General features: G+C 48.8%; 2 protein-coding genes across 3 annotated transcripts in view; both read right to left on the bottom strand.

The window, feature by feature from the left end:
- Nucleotides 1-3,228, bottom strand: part of LOC119446505 (uncharacterized) — a 105,409-nt gene extending 102,181 nt beyond the window's left edge. Inside the window, exon 1 of the mRNA XM_049664898.1 lies at nucleotides 2,956-3,228. Coding sequence (XP_049520855.1) covers nucleotides 2,956-3,178 — 223 coding nt within the window. The 5' untranslated portion in view covers nucleotides 3,179-3,228. The remainder of the gene's footprint in view (nucleotides 1-2,955) is intronic.
- A 7,194-nt stretch (nucleotides 3,229-10,422) lies between these two features.
- The window catches only part of LOC119444170 (high-affinity choline transporter 1-like), a 78,390-nt gene continuing 67,252 nt past the window's right edge, over nucleotides 10,423-21,560 (bottom strand). For both annotated transcript variants that reach the window (XM_049664183.1, XM_049664184.1), the window contains 3 exons: nucleotides 20,355-20,553; nucleotides 17,163-17,449; nucleotides 10,423-11,325 (listed from right to left, as the gene is read on the bottom strand). In XM_049664183.1, the coding sequence (XP_049520140.1) occupies nucleotides 10,957-11,325; nucleotides 17,163-17,449; nucleotides 20,355-20,553 (855 nt within the window). In that variant the 3' untranslated portion in view covers nucleotides 10,423-10,956. The remainder of the gene's footprint in view (nucleotides 11,326-17,162; nucleotides 17,450-20,354; nucleotides 20,554-21,560) is intronic.

Below are 21,560 nucleotides of genomic sequence, written 5' to 3'. Positions count from 1 at the left end.
CCATTTGTCGGAAGCGCCTCGCTTGCGTATATTATGAGGGCGCGCGGCGCGCTCCCAATAGGTTTGGTTGTCGGCGCTCAATAAAAACACCGCACTGGGGCCCTTCCTGCCATTTCTGTAAGTACTATCCAACCGGGAAGTTTCTTACTGTCAAAATAATAATCTTGCGCAAACAGAAAGCACAGAATAGTTTACAGGCGCTATCACTTTACCGAATACGTACAGTGAACGCCCATTGCGCGCGGTCGTCGCGATGGAGTCCCCCGAACCAGCTTCTTGCGTGAAAGATAGGCAATCGCTGAGAGCATACTATGTGAAATATGTTCTTATAGTGTGCTGTCCATATATCCAAATGGAGCATAAGAGAATGAAGCCTCAATGCAACGATTGCACGGGCTCGCAGCAACCAAATGCGCGTCTGCATGGATGTCCGCGCACAATGTTTCCCTATCGCTGCGAGCGCGTTTTCGCACCGTGCCGTGAGCTTTAGGCCGCAGCATATGAACATTTGACAGTACACAAGCAACCATTGTTGCATGGACGCTATCAGAACTGTTAAACAATAATTTCGTTATAGCTAGGGACTTCGACGCTATACGGGGACTCGTGATGTCCCTTTGCGATAATTCAATCATTTTTTTTACAGCGAAGCTGTTAAGGGCTCAGTCTCCGATGGTCGTGTCCGCGTGAAGAAAAAATTACACCATCTTCCCGTAGGGGAACCCTGAGTAGTATGCGAAGCAGCCATGGGGTTGACTGAAGGTAGTTTTATCAGCTGTATGAATTTGTACATGCAGCAGCACCAGCAACGCGCAGAACTGGTGTCGACGCCGTCGGCGTTTTGCCTGCGTTCGCACCGAACGCGCGCGGCGTTGGTGACTGTTGCCGGTGCCTCTGGGGCGCCTACCGTCGCGCCTCTAACCCAAGCTGCTTCGCATTATCGCGCGCGGAGCCGCAGGTGTTGCCGTTCGTTGCGCAATCCGGAGAGGAGAGGAGCGTCGGAGAGGAGGAATGCAGAGAGTAGAGGAGATGAGACAAGGAGAGGAGGGGGAGGAGGATGCGCATGCGCAGTAGGGGTGTGGACGCACAGCGGTTGGGTGGACGGAGGGAGGGAGGGAGTGACATAGCCCCGAGCATATCTAAAAAACTCCCATTAGCCGTATGCTGTATGTGCGAGTGAAAGCGCGCGAGTGTCGCGTGCTTTCACGGGGAGCGGACCCACAGCGGAGAGCAAACGCGACTTCTTCCGTCGCGCGAAAGGCCGTGGGGGGACGGGAGGGAGGGAGGGGAGGCGACGTTTAGCTGCGGCACCAAATGCGTATCTTGCGACTGGGCGCAAGGGCAACTGGCGACTCAATCACAGTCTGAGAAGATTTAACATAAAAGGCATGCGCTGCCGGTGTTTTGTTTCATGACATTTGTTTTTTGGCTGTCATTCTCAAAATTCTGAGGAGCTGTATAAACTTGGACATGTAGCAGCACCAGCAACGCGCAGACCTGTTGTCGACTGCGGCGGCGTTTTGCCCGCGTTCGCACCGAACGCGCGCGGCGTTGGTGACGTGTTTAGAAGAACGTGCCAACTAGGGAGCCTACATGCAAGCGCTACAGCGCTTGCATGTAGGCTCCCTAGGGCCAACTTTTGCAGTACACCCTATTGCTGTGTACCGTAGCGACCACAAGGTCATGGTCCCTGTGGTCACTAAATAAATGAAAACCACCGGACCATATATATTTCTCATTATTTAATAGTTAAAATAACCAATTACACTATCACAACTTAATAGTCATAATTGGAAATACATAATTCCCATCATAGTACAGCTTCGCTGGTCTTCCATCTCCACCCCAGTGGAAGGGCTGACATATTTTTTCTTCTAAATTCATGGACGTTTCAATATCGTTATTTCTCAAGTTGGGTCGCACTATGTTTATCGGTCTTCGCAGCGAGAAATTTCCCGCAACTTTTTTGTTAATCCAGTTCATTGTTTGGTGCTAACAAACATGAGCATATGCCATGCCTTTTTTGAATGTGCTTCTTACCGTTCCCTTTCCATTCTGGTGAACTTGTCCAGTGTCTAGCACCAAGTTAATAAACCGAATCTTCATACCATTAACCGGCCAGTGCACGCGGGCGAGCTCTTCATTGCGCGCTTTCTGCTACTCATCGAACATCGCAGCCCCAACGCCGTAGCAGAAATCTTCCTCGCGGAAGTGCTTGCTACACACCCGAGTTGTAGCCGATGACTGCTTGTCGGTTCCAAGTTTCGCAATCCAAGCTACACGGAGCTTCTTGGCCTACCGGCACGTGTAAAGGCTGACACCGGGCTCCGTTGCGTACGCGTCCGGCACTGCGGTACCGACCGCAGGGCCGGACGCGGTCGGTACCGCCTACTATGTCGGACGCCTTCAAAGGCAGCCACTACCTGCTATAGTGCTTTCAAGTGTTGTCAAGCAGACACCCGAAGCGGGAAAACATCCCCACTTAATCAGAACCGTATAGCGCAGGTGGTACTAAACTTTCGTTTTCAGCTCGCTTCGGCGCTTCCGAAGCAGACGACGCGGCCGCTGTGATCCCTCATATACCTCGTCACGCCGACGGTGAAGTCAGGTTTTCCAGTGGTGCAGGAGCTCGCCCCCAATATGGCACACTACTCTTAATCGCGAATACGAGCGGGGAAAAGTATCTCTACAGCCATAGTATCGGTGCCTGCTGTGTTTGAAAAGGCGTACGTATACCCAGGTGCTAGCACAAGGTTGCTCTGTTATACGGATATGACCTCTGAGGTTGCGCGACGCTGGCAGCAACTCTCCGGTGCGCCATCCAATGTCGGAGGCGATCATGCTAGCATATAACCTCCAAGAGTGGGGAGCGCGGGCGGCAGCACTCCGTCGCGCCACCAGGTCTCGGAGGCTACGATGCGGGAGATAGGGTAGGAAGCTGTGAATGCCGCTCACCAGTCATGGAGCCGACGCCCATCCAGAGCGGCAAGTGGCGGTTGGCTATGAACAGCTTCATGAGGACGTGCGCCGCATCCTGCTTGCGACGGGTCTCGACGCTGAGACGCGACAATTGCAGGCTGCTGTCCAAGTGCATCTTGCGGCCCGACCACACGCCCACGGACACCACGGCGCAGTAGTAGAAGACCATCAGCAACACGGCCAGGATGTTCACAGCCATGTTTCCTCGGGAACGTTGGGACGAGCTCTGCGACGCTCGAACGCGAGGGATGCCGCGTGCTTAGCTACGATGCTCGTGCAGCTTCTTCTTCTTCTGCGCACGGATCTCGCGTGTTCGAGCTCGTGCAACGGCGCGTGATGCTCTGCGACACTCGTACATTGATAGTGATGATGATCGCAGACATTGGCACATGCCCACAAAGTGGGGGTAGAGAGAGAACACTGTATTGTGAGAAAAGTAGTGAGGTCGGCAAGAGGAGCTTTGTCTCTGGCCTGCTTCTCTGCGTAGGGGAAACGGAGAAAGGTAAGGAGAGAGTGCGGATGACGCTGATACTGTGCACCGAACTATGTACACCTGCGATGTGCATCCATGTACTAACATAGACCTTACCCACGACGCAATGCGCAGGCGTCTGCCATGTATGTCCAGCTACAGCCTGGAGGTAAGCCCGCTCTTCGTTAAATATGTCCAGAGTGCAACTTGTTGCTCGCAGCGCACTTTGACTGCTGTTTCATTTCCCCAGCGTCTACTGCTCCGAAAGGGTTCTGTCGTCCAAACGAGACAATGTGGCCTTAAGTGTCTGATGTTCAAATTAATTAAATTAGAGGGTTTTACGTGCCAAAACCACGATCTAATTATGAGGCACGCCGTAGTGGGGGACTGCGGAATAATATAGACCACCTGTGGTTCTTTAACGTGCACCTGAATCTATAAGGACACGGGAATTTTCGCATTTCGCCCCATCGAAATGCGGCCGCCGTGGCCGGGATTTGATCCCTCGACCTCGTGCTTAGCAGCCCAACACCATAGCCACTAAGCAACCACGGCGGGTTTGTGACTGACGTTCTGCGTGGTAGCAAGTGCAGTCGCTAAGGAAGAAGTGGTTAATTGTAGTCGTAGTAGTAGCAGTAGTAGAAGTAGAGAGAGAAAAAAAAAAGGTAAAGGAAAGTCAGGGAGGTTAACCAGAGGTTATCTCCGGTTGGCTACCCTGTGTTGCATAGGGCATGTGTTGTATAGAGAAAAAGAGAACTAATTTAATGTCGAAAACAAAAAGACTTACATGAAGAAAAACAATTAGGGGCAGCTTCACACTAGTGCTGCGAAGACTGGGCAAACAGCGAAGCTGGCGACCCCACCTAGCTTTATCTCGCTTCGGCCAAGTTTTTGCGAGGTTCTGCTTCGAGATTCGGCCACGTTTTACGCAAGATCACCCCGGAATCATCGACAGCCCAAGGAGCAACTAACAGTCGGTTATTAAAATATCTGGACGCTTCTAGAAGTTCAAACGCTTTTGCTCGGTTTAGCGGGCTCGTAACTCAAGATCTTCTGCGAATCGGCGATGTTTCGCCGCCGCGTCGGCAGCGCGATACTCGCTCTCGCGTATAGCGACGCGGCGGCTTTCGCGTCGCGCTTCCTCTTCTTCGGTAGTGACGCTCTTCTTCGTTCGCGGCGATGTGCTCGGCGCGGAGACGGCGGGGCTTTTGTGTCGCCGCGGCGGCGACGCGGAGCTATATATCCCGTGGGTTGGCGCAGTGACGTCACGGCTGAGATCCGCCTCTGCGCAGCCGCGGCAACCACTCCGCACGGCGCGGTGACCATGGCTCGGCAAAGCTAAGGCGAAGCGATGCGGCGCGCGCACGCAATGACGTCACGACTCACGCAGCTGTGGCGAGCATAGAGTTTCTCACTATTACACCTAGAGGGTAATCTGGCGCCACCGTCTATGCGAGTCATGGGCGCTGTGCGCTGTGCCGTCAATGACGGGACATGTGTCTGCGAGGCTTGTGTTGGCGGGTGTTGTAAGAGGCTTCGTCTAGAACGTGGATATGGCTACACAAATACTGCGTTCTTAAAATCTACATAAACGGCTTTCATTCACCCATATTACATCTCTCAATAAAGTTTACTCACCTTCCATACAGAATCAACCGAAGAAAAGCAAGAATAGGCGACAAGTTGTTGTAAAGCGAGCGAGTATCTTGTCGTCTGTCTTCCAACTTTGGCGGCCAGCTGATATTTTTTGCGCTTCATATATTTGTGTATCCCATTATACGTCCTCAAAATTAAACAAAACATGTTTTTGTGTAATAATGAAGCTACAATAGCTTTTTACGTGCTGGTTCAGCAGGAAATTAATCATGCTAGCGAGGCGCGTCTTCAAGGCGTTCTGGATGTCCAAGAACGATGCCAATCCGAAGTCACAATATACCGGCATTCCCAAGCATACCACAGCGCAGCAGCGCCAGATTTCCATCTAGGTAATATAGTGAGAAACTCTATGGTGGCGAGGCTCGGCGCGGTCGGCGCAGATGGGGCGAAGCGTTGCTAGGCGACGCATGGTGACGTCATCGCCAAGCAGAGGCTTTGGGGCGTACACGCGACGAACCATCCTCGAGCTTAAACAGCTTCGCTAGTTCAGAAGGGTATGTGCCATTCCGCTAGGACCCTTTCTACACTACCATGAGGATCGGCCCTGTTACACCTGACGGCAAACGCCCAGGTTGAACAGCTTCGCTGTTCAAAAAAAAGTAGAAACGATAATAAAAATGAACAGAGTATTTGCATCTTGCGAAATAAATAAGGGAATCCGAGGTGCAAAATCTTTTGTAAGTCATAATCATTCGAAGTGAAAAACTTGCCGCAGGTGGGAGTCGAACCCGCATCCTCTGCATTGCGCGTGCAGTGCTATAAATGGAAATTTCAAAGAAACAGAGTTAATGTAAAATTACCCGTGGTTGCTTAGTGGCTTGCTTAGTGGCTTAGTGGCTTAGCGGGATCGAATCCCGGCCACGGCGGGCCCTTTTCGATGGGGGCGAAACGCGGAAACAGCCGTGTACTTAGATTTAGGGGCACGTTAAAGAACCCCAGGGGGTCCAAATTATTCCGGAGTCTCCCGTTGCGGCGTGCCTCATAATCATATCGTGGTTTTAGCACGTAAAACAACCTTATAATTTAATTTTATTTATACCACAGCACTTTTGCGTTGCAAAGGAAAATCGCACATGACAAGGCAAGCAGCGCTGTGGCTGAAGTTTAGAGCCGAGGCTTCGAGTGAAAGAATATTTGGTAAAGTGACGATAAGTCTAAGCTGGCAAAACGAACCTTCGAGGAGCCGTTTCTTTTATTACCGGGCATCGATGCGAGAACAAAAAGAAGTGATCAACAGGCTCAATTTCGTAACAAAAGTGAGAGAAGAGACTGCTCGTGTAAATAAACATTAATTTAACCATGGGATGCGGCATCGTAATCTTGTAAGTACAACTTTATATTTACGTGATCATGACGCCATCATAGATAATTCTATCAGGACAGTGAAGACGCTGCAAATCAATGAGGGTAGCTACATGGGCTTGATGGGCAATCTGTTGGTTCTGTTGCTGGAAGTTAGCGCTGTGTGTTGTCTCATGTGCGTCTTCCGTGTCCGTGTTGTTGTGCCTGCTGTGCTACAAATCAGAAGCTGGAAGCCAAATACGACAATACTGCGTACTTCGTGGAACCCTGATTTAGACATAATTTTCTTTGTCCGTCCGAGGAGAGGTAAGTCGCAACGGGCAAAGCGGTAACTACAGGATCATCCATGGGACACTCATGGTGAGCGCATTTGCTAATTCATTTTAATATATTTAACAGTGATTCGGCAACAATATATTACATGGACTAGCCGTAAGTGGAGAGGAACCAACGAACGAAAGGTCGGCCAAAACAATGGTCATGACCACAACAGTGACAATGCGGAACGCAGTTCTCGGAGGCCATAATGATAGGGCCGTCAGGCCCGGCTACGTTCAGTGTCCTAGTTATTGAAATAAACAATGTTTACCGGCATCAAATATATTAGAATTATTAAATAGGTTTGATAGTCAGTCGATTGACCAAAAGTGTGGTACGACATGTTTCTTACACTTTTAGTTCAAAGTTTATTTGCTTATTCATTGGCTCTTTTATAGATCGTTGCTACCCCAGCGACTTCTCTTCTTTAGTCATGTCTTTTACCCTTTCCATTTCATCCAGTGCAGAGTCGCCTACCGGACAGTTAATCTGGTTAACTTCTCTGCCTGATTTTCATATATTATCTTCTCTCGTTCCCTTTGCTTCACCAACGTGTAATAAGTTTTGTATGCACGTTTTTCTTTTTTGATATTATGAAACTGAATATGCCCGTAACTGGAAGTTTTTTTTTAAACGTTATGTGACAATACGTATATGGTGCTACGAATTTATGAAAATGTTTCTCTCTTTCTTTTAAACATTCTTTTGATTGTTTGTCCGCCGATCTTTTTTTTTTTTTTTTCAGTTGTGCTGTTTGATGCAGACTTCTCCGACTGCCCTCCCCTTATATTTCAAGAAATAAAAAAAAAAAACTTATTCCGATTTGATTTGAATGCTCACTCTTTCTCGGAAATTGCAACGCCTCCCTTATCTATGACCCCCGCTCGGTCCTCAATGCCCGAAAATCCCTCATCCGGCGGCACCCAAGTGCCCCGATTTCCGCCACGTGTCTGCTACACCTTCCCCGCAATCTTTTTCGGGTGGAGATAGTCTTTTATCCGGAGTCTTCGGGCAGGAAAGGCCTTTGCACCACCGTCACTTGTTCCTGGGGTCTCCTATATGAAGACAACGGCCGTATTCTATAGAACGTTTCTCCACTCAGCCCTGTACTCAAGACAGTGGATGGCATCGGGGCCCCTCGACAGAAGTAGTCACTGCTTCATTGACACTCCACGGCAATTTATTTCTCACTTATGAAGTTTCCATGTTGTAGTCGACAATTACTTTTTCTATAATGGACAGAGGGATAACGTACATCACAATTGTCAAGCAGCCGAAACCGCCGTGGTGGCTTAAGGGGCTATGATGTTACGCTGCAAAGAACGAGGTCGCGGGGTCGAGTCCCGGCCGCAGCGGTTGCACTGCGATGGGGGCGAAAAACAAGAACACCCGTGTCTCGTGCATTGGGGGCACGTTAATGATCCCCATGTGGTCAAAATTGATCCGGAGCCTCACTACGGCGTGCCTTATAACCAGATCGTTGTTTTGACACGTAAGACCCAAGAAAAATAAAAAGTGCGATGCAGTCGAATCCGTCGGGAAGAATTGAAGAAACGGATTATCGCGGGTGCTTTAAAATATGAAAGCAAATTTATCTGGTTTTGCCGCTGTATGTATACCAACTCGGCCAGCTAGTCAGTACTTGTGTTTTGCCGCATGTGCTGTGCGGGGAAGCAAAATTTTGAAAACTACGCAGTTTTCTGGCAGCAGTTGCGAACCGCAGCTAATGAGTTCTACAGCTAACCGACCGCATTACGACTTAAGATTTAAAGAGAGAAGAAAAAAAAAAGAACGTCCGTGGGCTTACATCATGGTGCTCGTTACGGAACCCTATAGGTGACTAAAGTTAAAGCTGAACTTTTCACTACCATGTTACTCAAAACCCAGAGTACAACCTTTAGGCGTGAACTCCACAAATCAAAACAATCGTTCTGTAGCGTATTAGGGTAGAAGCTTGGGGGAGTTGGTCGTGGTTCAAAATCGATCGTCTCGTTGGGCGATTCCTCGGGAAGCCCCCACTTGTGCAAACCACTGTCTCCGTGCTCAAGCTGCGCAGCATGGGACTTTGCTGCGAGTAACAGAATATTGTATTAGCTGCTACGTACGTGCTAGTGAACGTTCCGAGGGACCTCAATAAAGTTTTGCATTCCATTTCTTCGTCGCGGAAACAGAATGAACAATTAGTGAGTTTGCGAAAGCAGGACGTGCGAACTGTTTTATTCAATGCGGACATCACATCCGTATAATCTGATGATGATGATTTCGATACTACGGTATATACTATACAACGGCGGATTGGCCAAGGAGCGGTCGGTACATTAAAATAAAATAAAATAAAATGAATAATTAAGGGACAATAAAAGAGTCAAAGGAAAGAAACAGAAGTTGTGCAGTATTGCTTGAAGGTCCAAGCTGTCGCAAAGTGATGCATAATATAAGTCATTCTCGTCTTCCTCTGTAGTATCAGTCTATGTCCGTATGGTAAATGTTCTCATCATCGTCATTATCATCATCATCGTCACCAGTCGAGTGTTCCAGATTCCAGTACTCTCTAAATAAATGTGAATGATCACAAATTGTCGTGCACATGAAGAGCCGACTACAAAGCTCTATCAAGCGTCTGCGTGGCTCTCTCTCGGTGCCGGTCACGCTCCTGGCGCCACTTTCGTATGGCCACATCATTCGGCTGCGAATGGGTCGCGAATTTATGGCGTTCGTTTACACGGCTTCACATTTTCGAATACCCAAACCAAAGGCGCATTTTATTCACCACGGAATAGAACAGCGCACACCGTGTTTATAGTGTAGAAACGATAAACTTCTCCGGAGAGCGTATTTCATAACGAAGCACGTGTAAGCGAATACAAGGACTATACCCCCTACACACGCTCACACATGGCTCAGACTACGAGCACCAACGAGTTCGTTCGTCGGCTTGTGGCATGCTGCAACTTTTTATTGTTTCGCCGGTTAAACCTTGAGGCGGAGGGAGCACGCCAGCAAAGACCACAAAAGAATAAAATGTTAAGGCACCTCACCTGCTCATCGGCTGATCTGCATGCACTGCATCATGTGCAGATTAGCGGCTTCTTGCTGAAGAACTCACCAGCAGAGATATCCGTTAGGACAGATGGATGAAAGGTGTAGCTTCATCTTCTGTCTCCTTTTCTGGTGTGCGGAGGAAAGTGGTGCAAACGTACTGCAGCAAACTACACGCCTAAGCCTAAAAGCAATAGTGTGCCAGCAGCTACTTTCAGCGGGGAATAATTGGCGGTCCCCTAAACTCCATTTTTGAGGATTCTCGCACATCCTCTTGGAGTAAGTTTATAATGGTAAGCGTGTGCACAATGACAATAACCGGGAAGAATAGCGGAATTTGCGATAATACGTTTTGAGCAACAATGTGTGCCCAGTGATTGTGAATGCATTCCTAATATATGTGACAGGTAATTATTACTCCTGCGTATAAAAGAGCGGCCAGATAAACATTGCTTTTTTTGTGTGTTGTACCACCTCCACTATATACCAAGCCAGACAGCCGGATGAGGTATCTCCCGTGCAATGCAAAGTGATTTACCCTTGTCTGAAAAGCAAGCGTGTGGATAACCGAGCCGATGCCTCGCAGGCCCCAAGTGGGACCCTGCTTTAAGTCGAGGTTAAGTTGTGACCAGAAGACAGAACTTTTCGTTTACGTTTTCATTTCAACGAACATGCAATTATTAACGTTGACCATGTGTGTGACAGGCACAGTGCTTTGCTTTCCTTCGTCTGTAAAAACTTGCACAGCCCCATATGCGAACTTAACCGCTAATTTAACCCTATGGTTGGCCGTCCTGGTTTCCTGTCACGCGGCCCATTCTTAATCTGCGCGATCACGTGCGACCTTGGTGGGAATCATTATTGTCCGTCGCACTCGTGGCGAGCACATCGTCAGTGTCTTCTTTGTGAACGCGCTCTCCATTTACTATCCCGCTTCCCCGGCCCAGCACACACGCATACACATAATATAAGCGGGCGACGGCGAAGCTCAACGGCGAGCGAGGCCTTCCTTGGTCCTGTTACCATGCTGCGGTTTAGCAAGATTTCGTCCCAGGACAGGGTTGCGACTGTCCTTGGTACTATGGTGCCAGTCCAGGACATGGGGCTGTGCTACCGCGCTGGCATCGAGGAAGCGTATAGTCCAGGAAAGAACCACGCCCGCTCGTTCGGTCCGCCTCCCCCCGCAGACGCTATTTGTCCGGGGGCTTGTCACTGCGCCGCCCCCTCCGAGAGGAGCCGGATATCTCCGCGTCCTTGATGGTCAGATTCGTTTCGTTGCTTGCCTGCTTGGCGTGGCGCTGCCGGTGCTTGCTGACTCGGCCGCCCCTGTTGGTCGTGTCAGGCGTCTTTGCGGAAGACGCAGCACCGCTAGACTTGCGCCGTCTGCTGGAGTCCGCCGTCCCCTGGCTCCGATAGCTCTTGCTGGAGATCTCGGACGCTGCAATGCTTGCCCCGCGAGACCTCCCAGCAGGCATCTGCGACCGCTCGCTCCTGTTGGTCAGCTCCGACCTGCCGGATTCCGCACCTGCCCTGGCGCTCTGTTCGTTCTCGGTGACTTCCTGCATGGTGTTTGGTATTTGGTGCCTACCGCATTTTCTCATACATAGTATGTCATATACAGCATGCAATTCTTATGGACAGCTCGGTCGACGTCCCCTGATGCGGCGCATGTACAACTGCGCGAGAATCTTGTGTACGGGGCACCGGGGATAAAGCTACGTCTGTCCGCCGTGCTTGGCTCTGTTAATCTCTCTCTCTCTCTCTCTCTCTCTCTCTCTATATATATATATATATATATATATATATATATATATATATATATATAGCACATCAGACCTCCCTTGCAAACATATAGTCCAACATTTCGCAAGCTATATATGGTTCGCGGACCCTGTGGACTTCGTCAGCGGTTTCAAAGAAATTCGCGGGGACAGCTGTGCAAAACGCTTCATTTAAGAACCACTGGTGTAATAACATTTTCACGGATTATACCCAAGTGGGGAATATCGACTGCAAATAAACTTCCGCGATGACAAAATTTCTTCTAACAGAAAATTACTCTGGTTTCCTCCGGGAAACTGATGTCGATTTGTTCCTGAGCCAGTATAGAGAACTAATCAATCAAGTAATCAATTAATCAATCAATCAATCATGTTTATTTAACGTGCCCAGGAACAACACTAAGGCCTGAGTGCTGGCGCACGCATACATTACAAACCAAAAAACAAAACACCCTAGGGGAGAATCATTAAAAAATAAATGAACAAAAATAAAAATTGTGAAAAGGAAAGAGTATGGACAACAAAGCGCAAAGTAAATACAAAAGAAAAAGGGGGAAAAGGGCACTTGAACAATGCATCAAATTATAACACAAGGCAAAGCTCGGAAAAGAACGATGACAAGGAGTTATGAAAGATATCAAGATCGCGAAAGTAAGCGTTATTGTATCCTGTGGACAGTTGAGTGTTCGTGATGACAGGCAGGAACATGGAAAGGTCTATGTTTTCTGGTGATCTTGCGTGGGATACGAAACATGACACAGCTGAGAAGTTCGGGACACGTGAGGTTACCGTGAAGGAGTTTGAAGAGAAACAGAATGTCAGCGCGATTACGTCGGTCGCGAAGTGAGGGCAATGACAACAATCCAACAGTGCTAGTATAGGTGCAATGTCCAGGTTTGCAAAGCGGTGATTATATATGCTTAGAAACTTTTTCTGGACACTATCTATAATGTCACCGTTGGATCTAGAAGAGCCATTCCAGACGACCGACGCATATTCGAGTAGAGGAAGACAGATGGTTGTGCACAATTTGCGGAACGGTGTAGGAGACTTGAATTCCCTCGATAGTCTGCATACAGAACCAAGAGAGCGCATACCCCGCATTGCAACACGTTTAGTGCGAGACGAAAAGTGTAAGGTTCCATCAAAAAGTACACCAAGATCATTGATCTCGCAGACCTTACACAACGGCACAGAATCTACAGAATAAGAAAAAGAAATACTTGCTGTCTTGCGTGTGAGAGTCATGACTTTGGTCTTAGCAGCATTCAAGGTAATGTTATTATCCTTGCACCATTTAGAAAAGGAAAACAGGTCAGACTGCAGGGCGCGACAGTCATCAACAGTGTGAATTTTCTTTAAAATATTGATGTCATCGGCATATAGAAGGAAAGAAGAGTTCCGAATAACAGAAAGAACGTCATTAATAAAATTAAAAAAAGGAGTGGTCCTAATACTGACCTTTGAGGGACGCCGCTAGTTGCCATGTAAGAAGAAGACGTTTGGGCATTGACGTTAACATAACACGATCTATCAAGAAGATAACTGCGCAAGAGATTCACAACTGACGAGTCAACATCAACATCGAAGTGCGTAAGCTTGATCAAAAGCAGCGAGTGTTGCCCCCCTTGAAACCGGCGTGGAGATCTGTGTCATGAAACCGAGATTTGTGATAGTGGAGCGGCCGGTGAGAAATCCATCATCGGAATGAGCGATCTCAGTAAAAGCTATGTTGTGAAGAGACAAAAAATGTGACAGTTTCGCCCTACACAACGGCACAGAATCTACAGAATAAGAAAAAGAAATACTTGCTGTCTTGCGTGTGAGAGTCATGACTCCCGTGGGCAGCGCGTGCGAAGGCACACACCTGTAGCGCTGCACTGCCGATCCGGGCAGCATTCATGTGTAGCGTGGTGGAAAATGTGGCCCGACTATTACTAACTATTGAACAAGCGTGGTGTGAGCGCGCACAAATAAACTTGCACCTGAATGACTGCAGACACCGACTTTAGAAAAGGAAAACAGGTCAGACTGCAGGGCGCGACAAGGAAGTAAACAATAAAAAGAAGCGCAGCGCGTGCTCGAAGCGCAGCTCGGCACGCGCAGTGTTGTTCCAGGAGCTTGAGACGCTGGTCGTCGCAGCCTCGGCTCGGCTCGCCGCCTTCTTAGTAGGATCGACGGCACGGCTCCGTCACGTTAATTCCTACAATGGTGACCCGGACGTGATCGGCCACGACGCAACGGCCACGGCGCTCACCAAGCCACGGCGCTCACCAAGCCACGGCGCTCACCGGCCACGGCGCTCACCGGCCACGGCGCTCACCGGCCACGGCGCCCACCAGGCCACAGTATGAGCACGCCTGCCACGATACGAGAACGCCGGCCACGTTGCGAGCACGCCGGCCACGCGGAGCGGTGACACGTCAGCTACTCTCACTCCTCGGATCATGGCCCTGCGCCTAGTGCTGACTGGCCTGACCCTGGCCCTGGTGGTTCAAGCGACATTTACGAGGACCAGTTTCGGCTCGGGAACGCCAACAGCCTACGGCCCGCGGACCCTTACGATGCGGCCGTCAGCGGGCTCTGCTCGAGGGACCGTTCCATCGGGCGCCCGTGCAGCAGCTAAGCCTCACTAGCCCTATACCAACGATCCGACGCCGTGTTCGATATTGGCAAGCTGCAGTGCCGTAAGTCACCGCAGCCATGGCCTCGTCCTCGAGTGTCTGCCTCGGCTGCGGGATATCGCGGGTTCGAAGCCAGGCGGCCGCCGGTTACCCACCGGAATACAAATCGAGCACAAGCGACCCCGAAGAGTTCGAATAACATAAAGAACGTCATTAATAAAAATTAAAAAAAGGAGTGGTCCTAATACTGACCTTTGAGGGACGCCGCTAGTTGCCATGTAAGAAGAAGACGTTTGGGCATTGACGTTAACATAACACGATCTATCAAGAAGATAACTGCGCAAGAGATTCACAACTGACGAGTCAACATCAACATCGAAGTGCGTAAGCTTGATCGAAAGCAGCGAGTGGCTGACTACATCAAAAGCCTTATTGAGATCACATTAAATGGTGTCAAATTGCCCCCCTTGAAGTACCGGCGTGGAGATCTGTGTCATGAAACTTGCGAGATTTGTGATAGTGGAGCGGCCGGTGAGAAATCCATGCTAATTCGGAATGAGCGAGTTCTTCACAGTAAAAGACAATATGTTGTGAAGAGCGAGCTCAAAAATCTTGGACGTAGCACAGAGAAGAGAAATTGGGCGATAATTCGACACATCTGATTGACATCCAGACTTAAATACAGGAAGAACAGGAGCAGTTTTCCACATGTGAGGGAAAGTGGAAGTAGTCAAAGAGTTAATAAATATAGATGTCAATACTGGAGCAAATACACCGCCGTAAGCTTTTAGAATTGCGGAGGGGATGCCACCAGGGCCGCAGGATAGGGAAGGCTTCAAGCGCTTAAGGCACTCGTAGACAAGCTTTTCATCAAACAACACCGCACTAGATGTAGGAACCGTCGAGTACTGCTGACTGACACCAGCGTTGAAACCTGCATCGTTATATAAGGAAGAGAAATGGGCTACAAAACAATCCGCGACTGCTTGGACTTCTGCCCCTCTAAAGTCAAGTAATCGAAAACCCTCTCCACGTTTATTGGAGCGCTTACGGATATACTTCCAAAATTCCGCCGGCCGATCGGAGGCGCTCTTTTCCAAGAATGCCATATATGAGTCTTGATCCCACTTATAGAGACGTTTACAGAGAGCCCGAAAAAAAGCGTAATTCTTCTGTGCACTTATTAGGCAGCAGAATTCTAGATTTTCGGTGTGCTGCGATCTTTATGCTTTAGGGCAATTATGAGTTCAGACGAAAACCAGTGAGGATATCTAGAGCGTTTAGGCCTGTACTGGGGAATGTATTTGCACATACTGCTCAAAACAAGCTCCGTAAACTGATCTACTTGGTCATTAACATTGATTTTGTCTGTAACCAGTGACCAGTCGGCGGTGGACAAGAAATTATATAAACCAAGATAATCACCACGCTTGAAAGCAAAGCGTGGGGATTCATTTACGCCACTGGAGGAGCTCTGCCTCAGTGCTGACACAGAGGCAGTTATCTTTAGTGGCGGATGAAACTTATCGGTATACGCACAAGGAAAATTTAGGAACGAGAGCCATCTAAAACTTGAGCATTCGAGATGCAAAGATCTAAGACGTTGCCACAGGAATTGGCGATCAAGTTATGCTGCTGAAGGGAACAGAAGGACAGAAAGTCCAACAACAGGCTGCATTTCTTCTCTGTGTAATAATTATAATGAGAATATCTAAGTGTGTACCAATCAATACCTGCTGTATTAAGATCACCAAGAAGAATTACTTTGTGCTTACTATGGGAGGATTTTACACTTTCAATGGAAGAGATGACCTCATCATACAAAACAGGGGAAATATTCGGCTGTACATAGAACGATCCAATCACCAATTTTTCACATCGGGATAGGCTGACTTCTAGCCATATCGACTCCCGTACACTTTCTATATCGATGCGCCGTACACATCTCAGTGAATTGTCAACTGCGATCAGTACGCCACCACCTTTTTGTTGGGATCCACTGAAGTGCCGGTCACTGCGGAAGACGTTGTAGTGCGGTGGAAAGAAGTCTGAAGACGAAATGTCACCACACTGCCAAGTTTCAGAAATAACAAAAATAGGAAAAGAATATGAGATTACATTGCAAATAATAATAATAATAATAATAATAATAATAATAATAATAATAATAATAATAATAATAATAATAATAATAATAATAATAATAATAATAATAATAATAATAATAATAAAATATTAATATCTCACGAAGTTGCCCCAATGATCTCGTTTTATAGGAACTTAAGACGTGGTCGAATGCGTTTGAAAATAAAAATACTTGGGCTTCAAAAAATAGCACTGCGGCATAAATGATGTCTATCAGCACATAAGGTACATCGGGTAGCTACGTCACGTTTCTTTCGCCGTGCTTTTACTTCACCTCGACCCTTTATTTACTTCACCTCGAACCGCAACCACGACGACGAACTGCCGCGTAAACGCCTTTCTATCAGCACATAAGGTACATCGGGTAGCTACGTCACGTTTCTTTCGCCGTGCTTTTACTTCACCTCGACCCTTTATTTACTTCACCTCGAACCGCAACCACGACGACGATCTGCCGCGTAAACGCCTTTCTGCTCGGCCGTCTGAAATGTATATGACTTGGATCGCGGTGACATACAGCACACTCATAAGTGCAAGAGCGGGCCTCTGAGATCTCCGATGTGCAGCAATGCGCCCCGCCAAAAGTTTCGGAACTGATGTCACAGCTAGATATACATCAATTTGTGCGGTGCTATATGAAACGTTGTATTAGTTTCACTGAAGACCGAGGCAGAACCATGTTCGAGTACACATTCAATAGGGACGTACTTTAGGATCGACAACTTGCGACTGATAGAATTCGCACAGCCATGTTCGAAAGAAATAAAGAATGTACCAGCTATTACGCGGCATAAAGAGTTGGCCGTTAATTGTAAAACTGGATTGCTTGTTACTTGCTATACGTACTGGTCTGGTCCAAAGCTTGCCGTCGCGTCGGCTTGAGCACTCTCCGGGTTGGGGCGTGCGGAAGCAGCCGAATACGTCGTAGTGTGGCGGCAGCCACTGCTTCTCGAACGCCATGGCGGATACCAGTGAGCCGATGACGAGCGCGGCCATGCCTAGCACCATGCAGGCCAGCCGGAAAGGAAACGGCTGGCCTCGCTGGGGGTCGTTCACTGGCGCACGTACCGACGTCGTCAGGCTCACCGACGGCTCGCCGCACAACCAACGCGAGATGGCACCCAGCACGAACGCTGCGAGAGGCCGACACAAACGACCCGTGATGTCGATCCATGGCCTCTGAGATTGGGGCGGTGAGCGAGCGCTTTTGAATCTCGGAGCCATTCCTTTCTTACCTTTTTTATTTTAGTTTTTGAAATTTTGAAATTTTCGTCCTGAGGCAAACAGTGGCGTAGATGACCGAGTGCGGCCAATCGGTGAACTGAGCAGCGATGCGGCGAGGCGATAGCACATTCCAAATGATTGGTACCACACTTATACAATTAAGGGAACGCTGCTTTGTGGAATCGCTGTTCCGGTACTGTCGTACTCCTGTCTTTGTGCATCATGGGATCTTGTCGCACCGCTCTCGTATATATGCTGATGAAATGTGGTCTAGCTAAATCGTGCCCCTGTTCGGAGAAGATACTAGTAATTAAAGAGAACGTTCAAAAACCACCAACCACTGTAAAAGTTTACCGTCGTCGGCTCCGCGTTCTTCACTACGTTTCTACTAAGATAGCAATCTCAGTGGCAAAGATTGAGGCGTCATTTGGGCGAGTTGGTACAGATGCACGAGGGAAGACAGCGCAACTTTACACGGACGCTGAAAGAAAAGACATACACCGGCGTTTAGCTAGCAAGTGTTAGCCACCTTATGATGATGATTTCTGTAGGCATTCCGTATCTACGGGGTGGCGACAAATAGTCACCTAGCCTGCCTAAGCTCATCAGGTTTTACTGCATCGATTAAGGTCTAGTATTTTGCTTATCTCTAGTTCATATTCTCTCTCTTGATTAAAACAGCTATCTCTAAAGTACAGTTACCTATGCCTGGCCCCAGCTTCATCTCTTCCGAGCTTTCTTTTTTTTTTCACTGATATTTTAAATGGCTCTTGCTTATCTCGACCGCTGGTCAGTAGTTGAGATAAGCATCAGCTTTAAATCGCAGCGCTTCTATACGGTGCTGGCTGGGTGAATATTTTGCCATTCCATTACAATTTGCTGAGTTGTCTCGGGAGTTTTGTTGCAGCAGGCATGTGTTTCCATAGAGTTAATATAACTGACTCTAGAGGCAAAGCTGGGCCAAAAAAGGGGGACCGCTAGAGCGCCGCCATCTTGTCAACGCCATCTTGTAACTCGGCAATGTGGCCAGCGCAATTATTTTTGAGGGATGAAAACAAGTATAGGTCGCCTTATGCTGTGTAATAAAAAAATGTCACAGTTTCGCCCTAAGGGCGAAGCAATGAATGCGATAGCAACACAGCAATGTCATACGAAGTAAGGTGAGCGGCTTTGGTAGCACTATGAATTGTAGTAAACATGAGCTGATTAAGTAAGCAGGTGTGCTGCGGCGTAAGTAGACCGACATGAAGAGAGACTCGATGACCACGAGATGGCGCGTGTGAAACGGTGGTGTTGATGAGAAGCGCTTCCCGTGGGCAGCGCGTGCGAAGGGACATACATACCTGTAGCGCTGCACTGCCGACCCGGGCAGCATTGCATGTGTAGCGTGCGTTGGAAAATATGGCCCGACTATTACTAACTGATTGAACAAGCGTGGTGTGAGCGCGCACAAACAAACATGAATATATCACACTGAATGACTGCAGACAACGACTATCAGAACGCTGGCAGCAAGCGCATACGCCCCAGCAACGGGCGAAGGTACGTGCGGTCTATCGCTTCAACGGAAACTGAGCGGCGAATGCACGGCGCATAAAGGTCAGAGCCGTGTGGAGATAAGCGACGGTGCGAACGAGCGATGAGCGCGGTTGTTGGCAGAGTAGAAGTGTGCCCCCCCCCCCCCCCCCCCGCTCCCTCCGGCGCTGGCTTCCCGCTTGGCGTTGGCTCTCCGTGATAGCGTGCGTCCCCCGCGCGCTTACTCGTACGGCGCGCGGCGACGATTTTATCGCCCTTGGAATCTATACGGAACCTGACGGCGACGGCGACGACGACGCCGACGGCAGAAATCCCGTTGAAGTGTCCATATAACTGCTATCGCAATAAAACGAATACCTGATGGCTTTATGAAGGGGATGTGTGAATATTAAGCTTACAAGAAGCGATTGTTAACGTAATTTATGCAATTAACGATGTACTCATTCATTCAATAACGCGAGTTTCGGTTTCGGATATTTGTTATTTGTGTTTTCGGATGCGTGGTAGTTTCGTTATGGGTGTTCTGTGGTTTCGTTTGGTATAGTTTAGCTCTGACATGTGATCGCGCGACGACATCGGTTGACGCGATGGCACCGTCGTGCTTTTTGTGCAAGACTAAAGCTCCAAAGGGCTCTGGGATTTCCCTTCACACGTAAGTAAACGTGTCTGACTTGTTCAGGACATCACGCGAGTAGACAGCTCTCGTGATTCATCGCAATCGTTCGAGAAGCATCACAGTACAGCATTTTTTTAACCTACTGCTCGTCAAGTGACACCTGCGACAGCAAACAGGGAAGCCTTAACAGCTATACGGTATTTTCGCTAGTGCGTGACCGTTGAAAACCACATACCGCCGGAAATTTTAACAGGATCATCCTTGGGTTGCGTAAATGCCAGCTGCACGGCTCTCACACACCCACGCGCACACGGCTGCACACACACTACAAGCTATAGGTTGCCAGATTAAAACTGATTACTATATCGCCAAGTCTAGCAAGCGTTTCAGGAGCTGGCAACGTCAGCGTATCATAATGGCGGCGCTCTTGCGGTGACCGATTTTAGTGCATGGGCCCTATGGGCAGCTTGTCCTCTAGAGTCAGTATATTAACTCTATGTGTGTTTCGTCCTGTTGCAGAAACGAGTGTTAGCCAGCGCCACTCACGGTCATGGCGGCATATGCGGTAAATGCAGCATGGCTTCTGAGATTTGCGCGCAATCTCGGAGGACCACGCATGCAGTTTTACAGAGGCCTCTATAAAGTTTTTTACCGTCTCTTACCAATGATGGAGCCGTAGGTGTTGGTGCCCTTGAGGTAGAAGATGCACACGAACTGCGGGAAGAGCAGCACGTACACCACGTCCGAGCACAGTGTCCACAGCCCGAACACCGACTCCACCGACAGCGCCAGGTAGGTGGCCGAGGCGCCGATCACGCAGACCGCGATGCGCAGAATCACGGCCACCTCCGTCTCGGACGCCTGCGCAAAGAAGGAACGCCACATAGTTCAGAAGGCGACTTGCATGAACTCTGTGCAGTGGCCATGTGGCGCCGAGGCTGTTTCAGCTTCCTACGCATGCTGCCGACGCCAGCCGCTTGGACTTCGATGGAGATGAGACGACACTAAACGGCAACTGACGCGTGCCCGTTTCATGCCATTCTTGATCTTGGTAAGCGAAGCGTTGCCTGACCCACGGCAGCGTTAGAACGCATCTGACATGCTCCAGATGCCTTATGGCATGAAGGTTTGTACTAGGGTCCATCTAGGCGAAAAGTGTTGTGGTACCCTGGGTGTACTATGTATGTGCACAACGTGGAAACTCTTGGTTCGAGATCAACGTTGGCTAGAAGGCATCGTGAGCGCGTACCGTCTTCTACAAACTATACTCTACTCGCTTGCTAGGTTATGTAGCCATTGCGTTTGGCGCATTATAATAGTTCCGGTTTCTGCGCCACTAAATTCCAAATTTATTATGTAAGCTGTGTCAGCATGGAAAGCTTGAACACGCGATGTCTATAGCTGGATTCACACGACTGGACGGATCGCCAATTCAAACTGCAGACGCACGAACAGCATAACGGGAACCGAGGAGCTCGGTATTGTGTAACTACAACCACATGTAGTCAACAGACGATGCGGCCAAAGAAAGCACACGGGAAATTAAGTGTGCTTTTAAGCGCAATGTAGAAATAATAAGGTAAAGGGAGATGACAGTGGGTCAAAAATTCGAGCATAACTCATTTACAATGGCTATCCAGTATCCAAGTACGATGGCTATCCAAGTAAGCGAATAGCTGAAACTCGTCATATATGACGCTTGCACTGCAGCCGGGCTCCTCCCTCGCGCTTCCTTCTGGAAACGCAGCGCCATCTAGCGGCACAACCGCGATGCACGGGTGTGGCCTCCAAGATACGTGGCGCGCCAGTGCGTGCGATCAGTCCCCTCCAACCCTGCGGTCATTCATGGTGCAGCGCGCACAAGCATC

Source organism: Dermacentor silvarum, chromosome 3 (genome assembly GCF_013339745.2).
Source record: "Dermacentor silvarum isolate Dsil-2018 chromosome 3, BIME_Dsil_1.4, whole genome shotgun sequence".
NCBI lineage: Eukaryota > Metazoa > Arthropoda > Arachnida > Ixodida > Ixodidae > Dermacentor > Dermacentor silvarum.
This window is presented reverse-complemented; position numbering and strand designations above follow the sequence as displayed.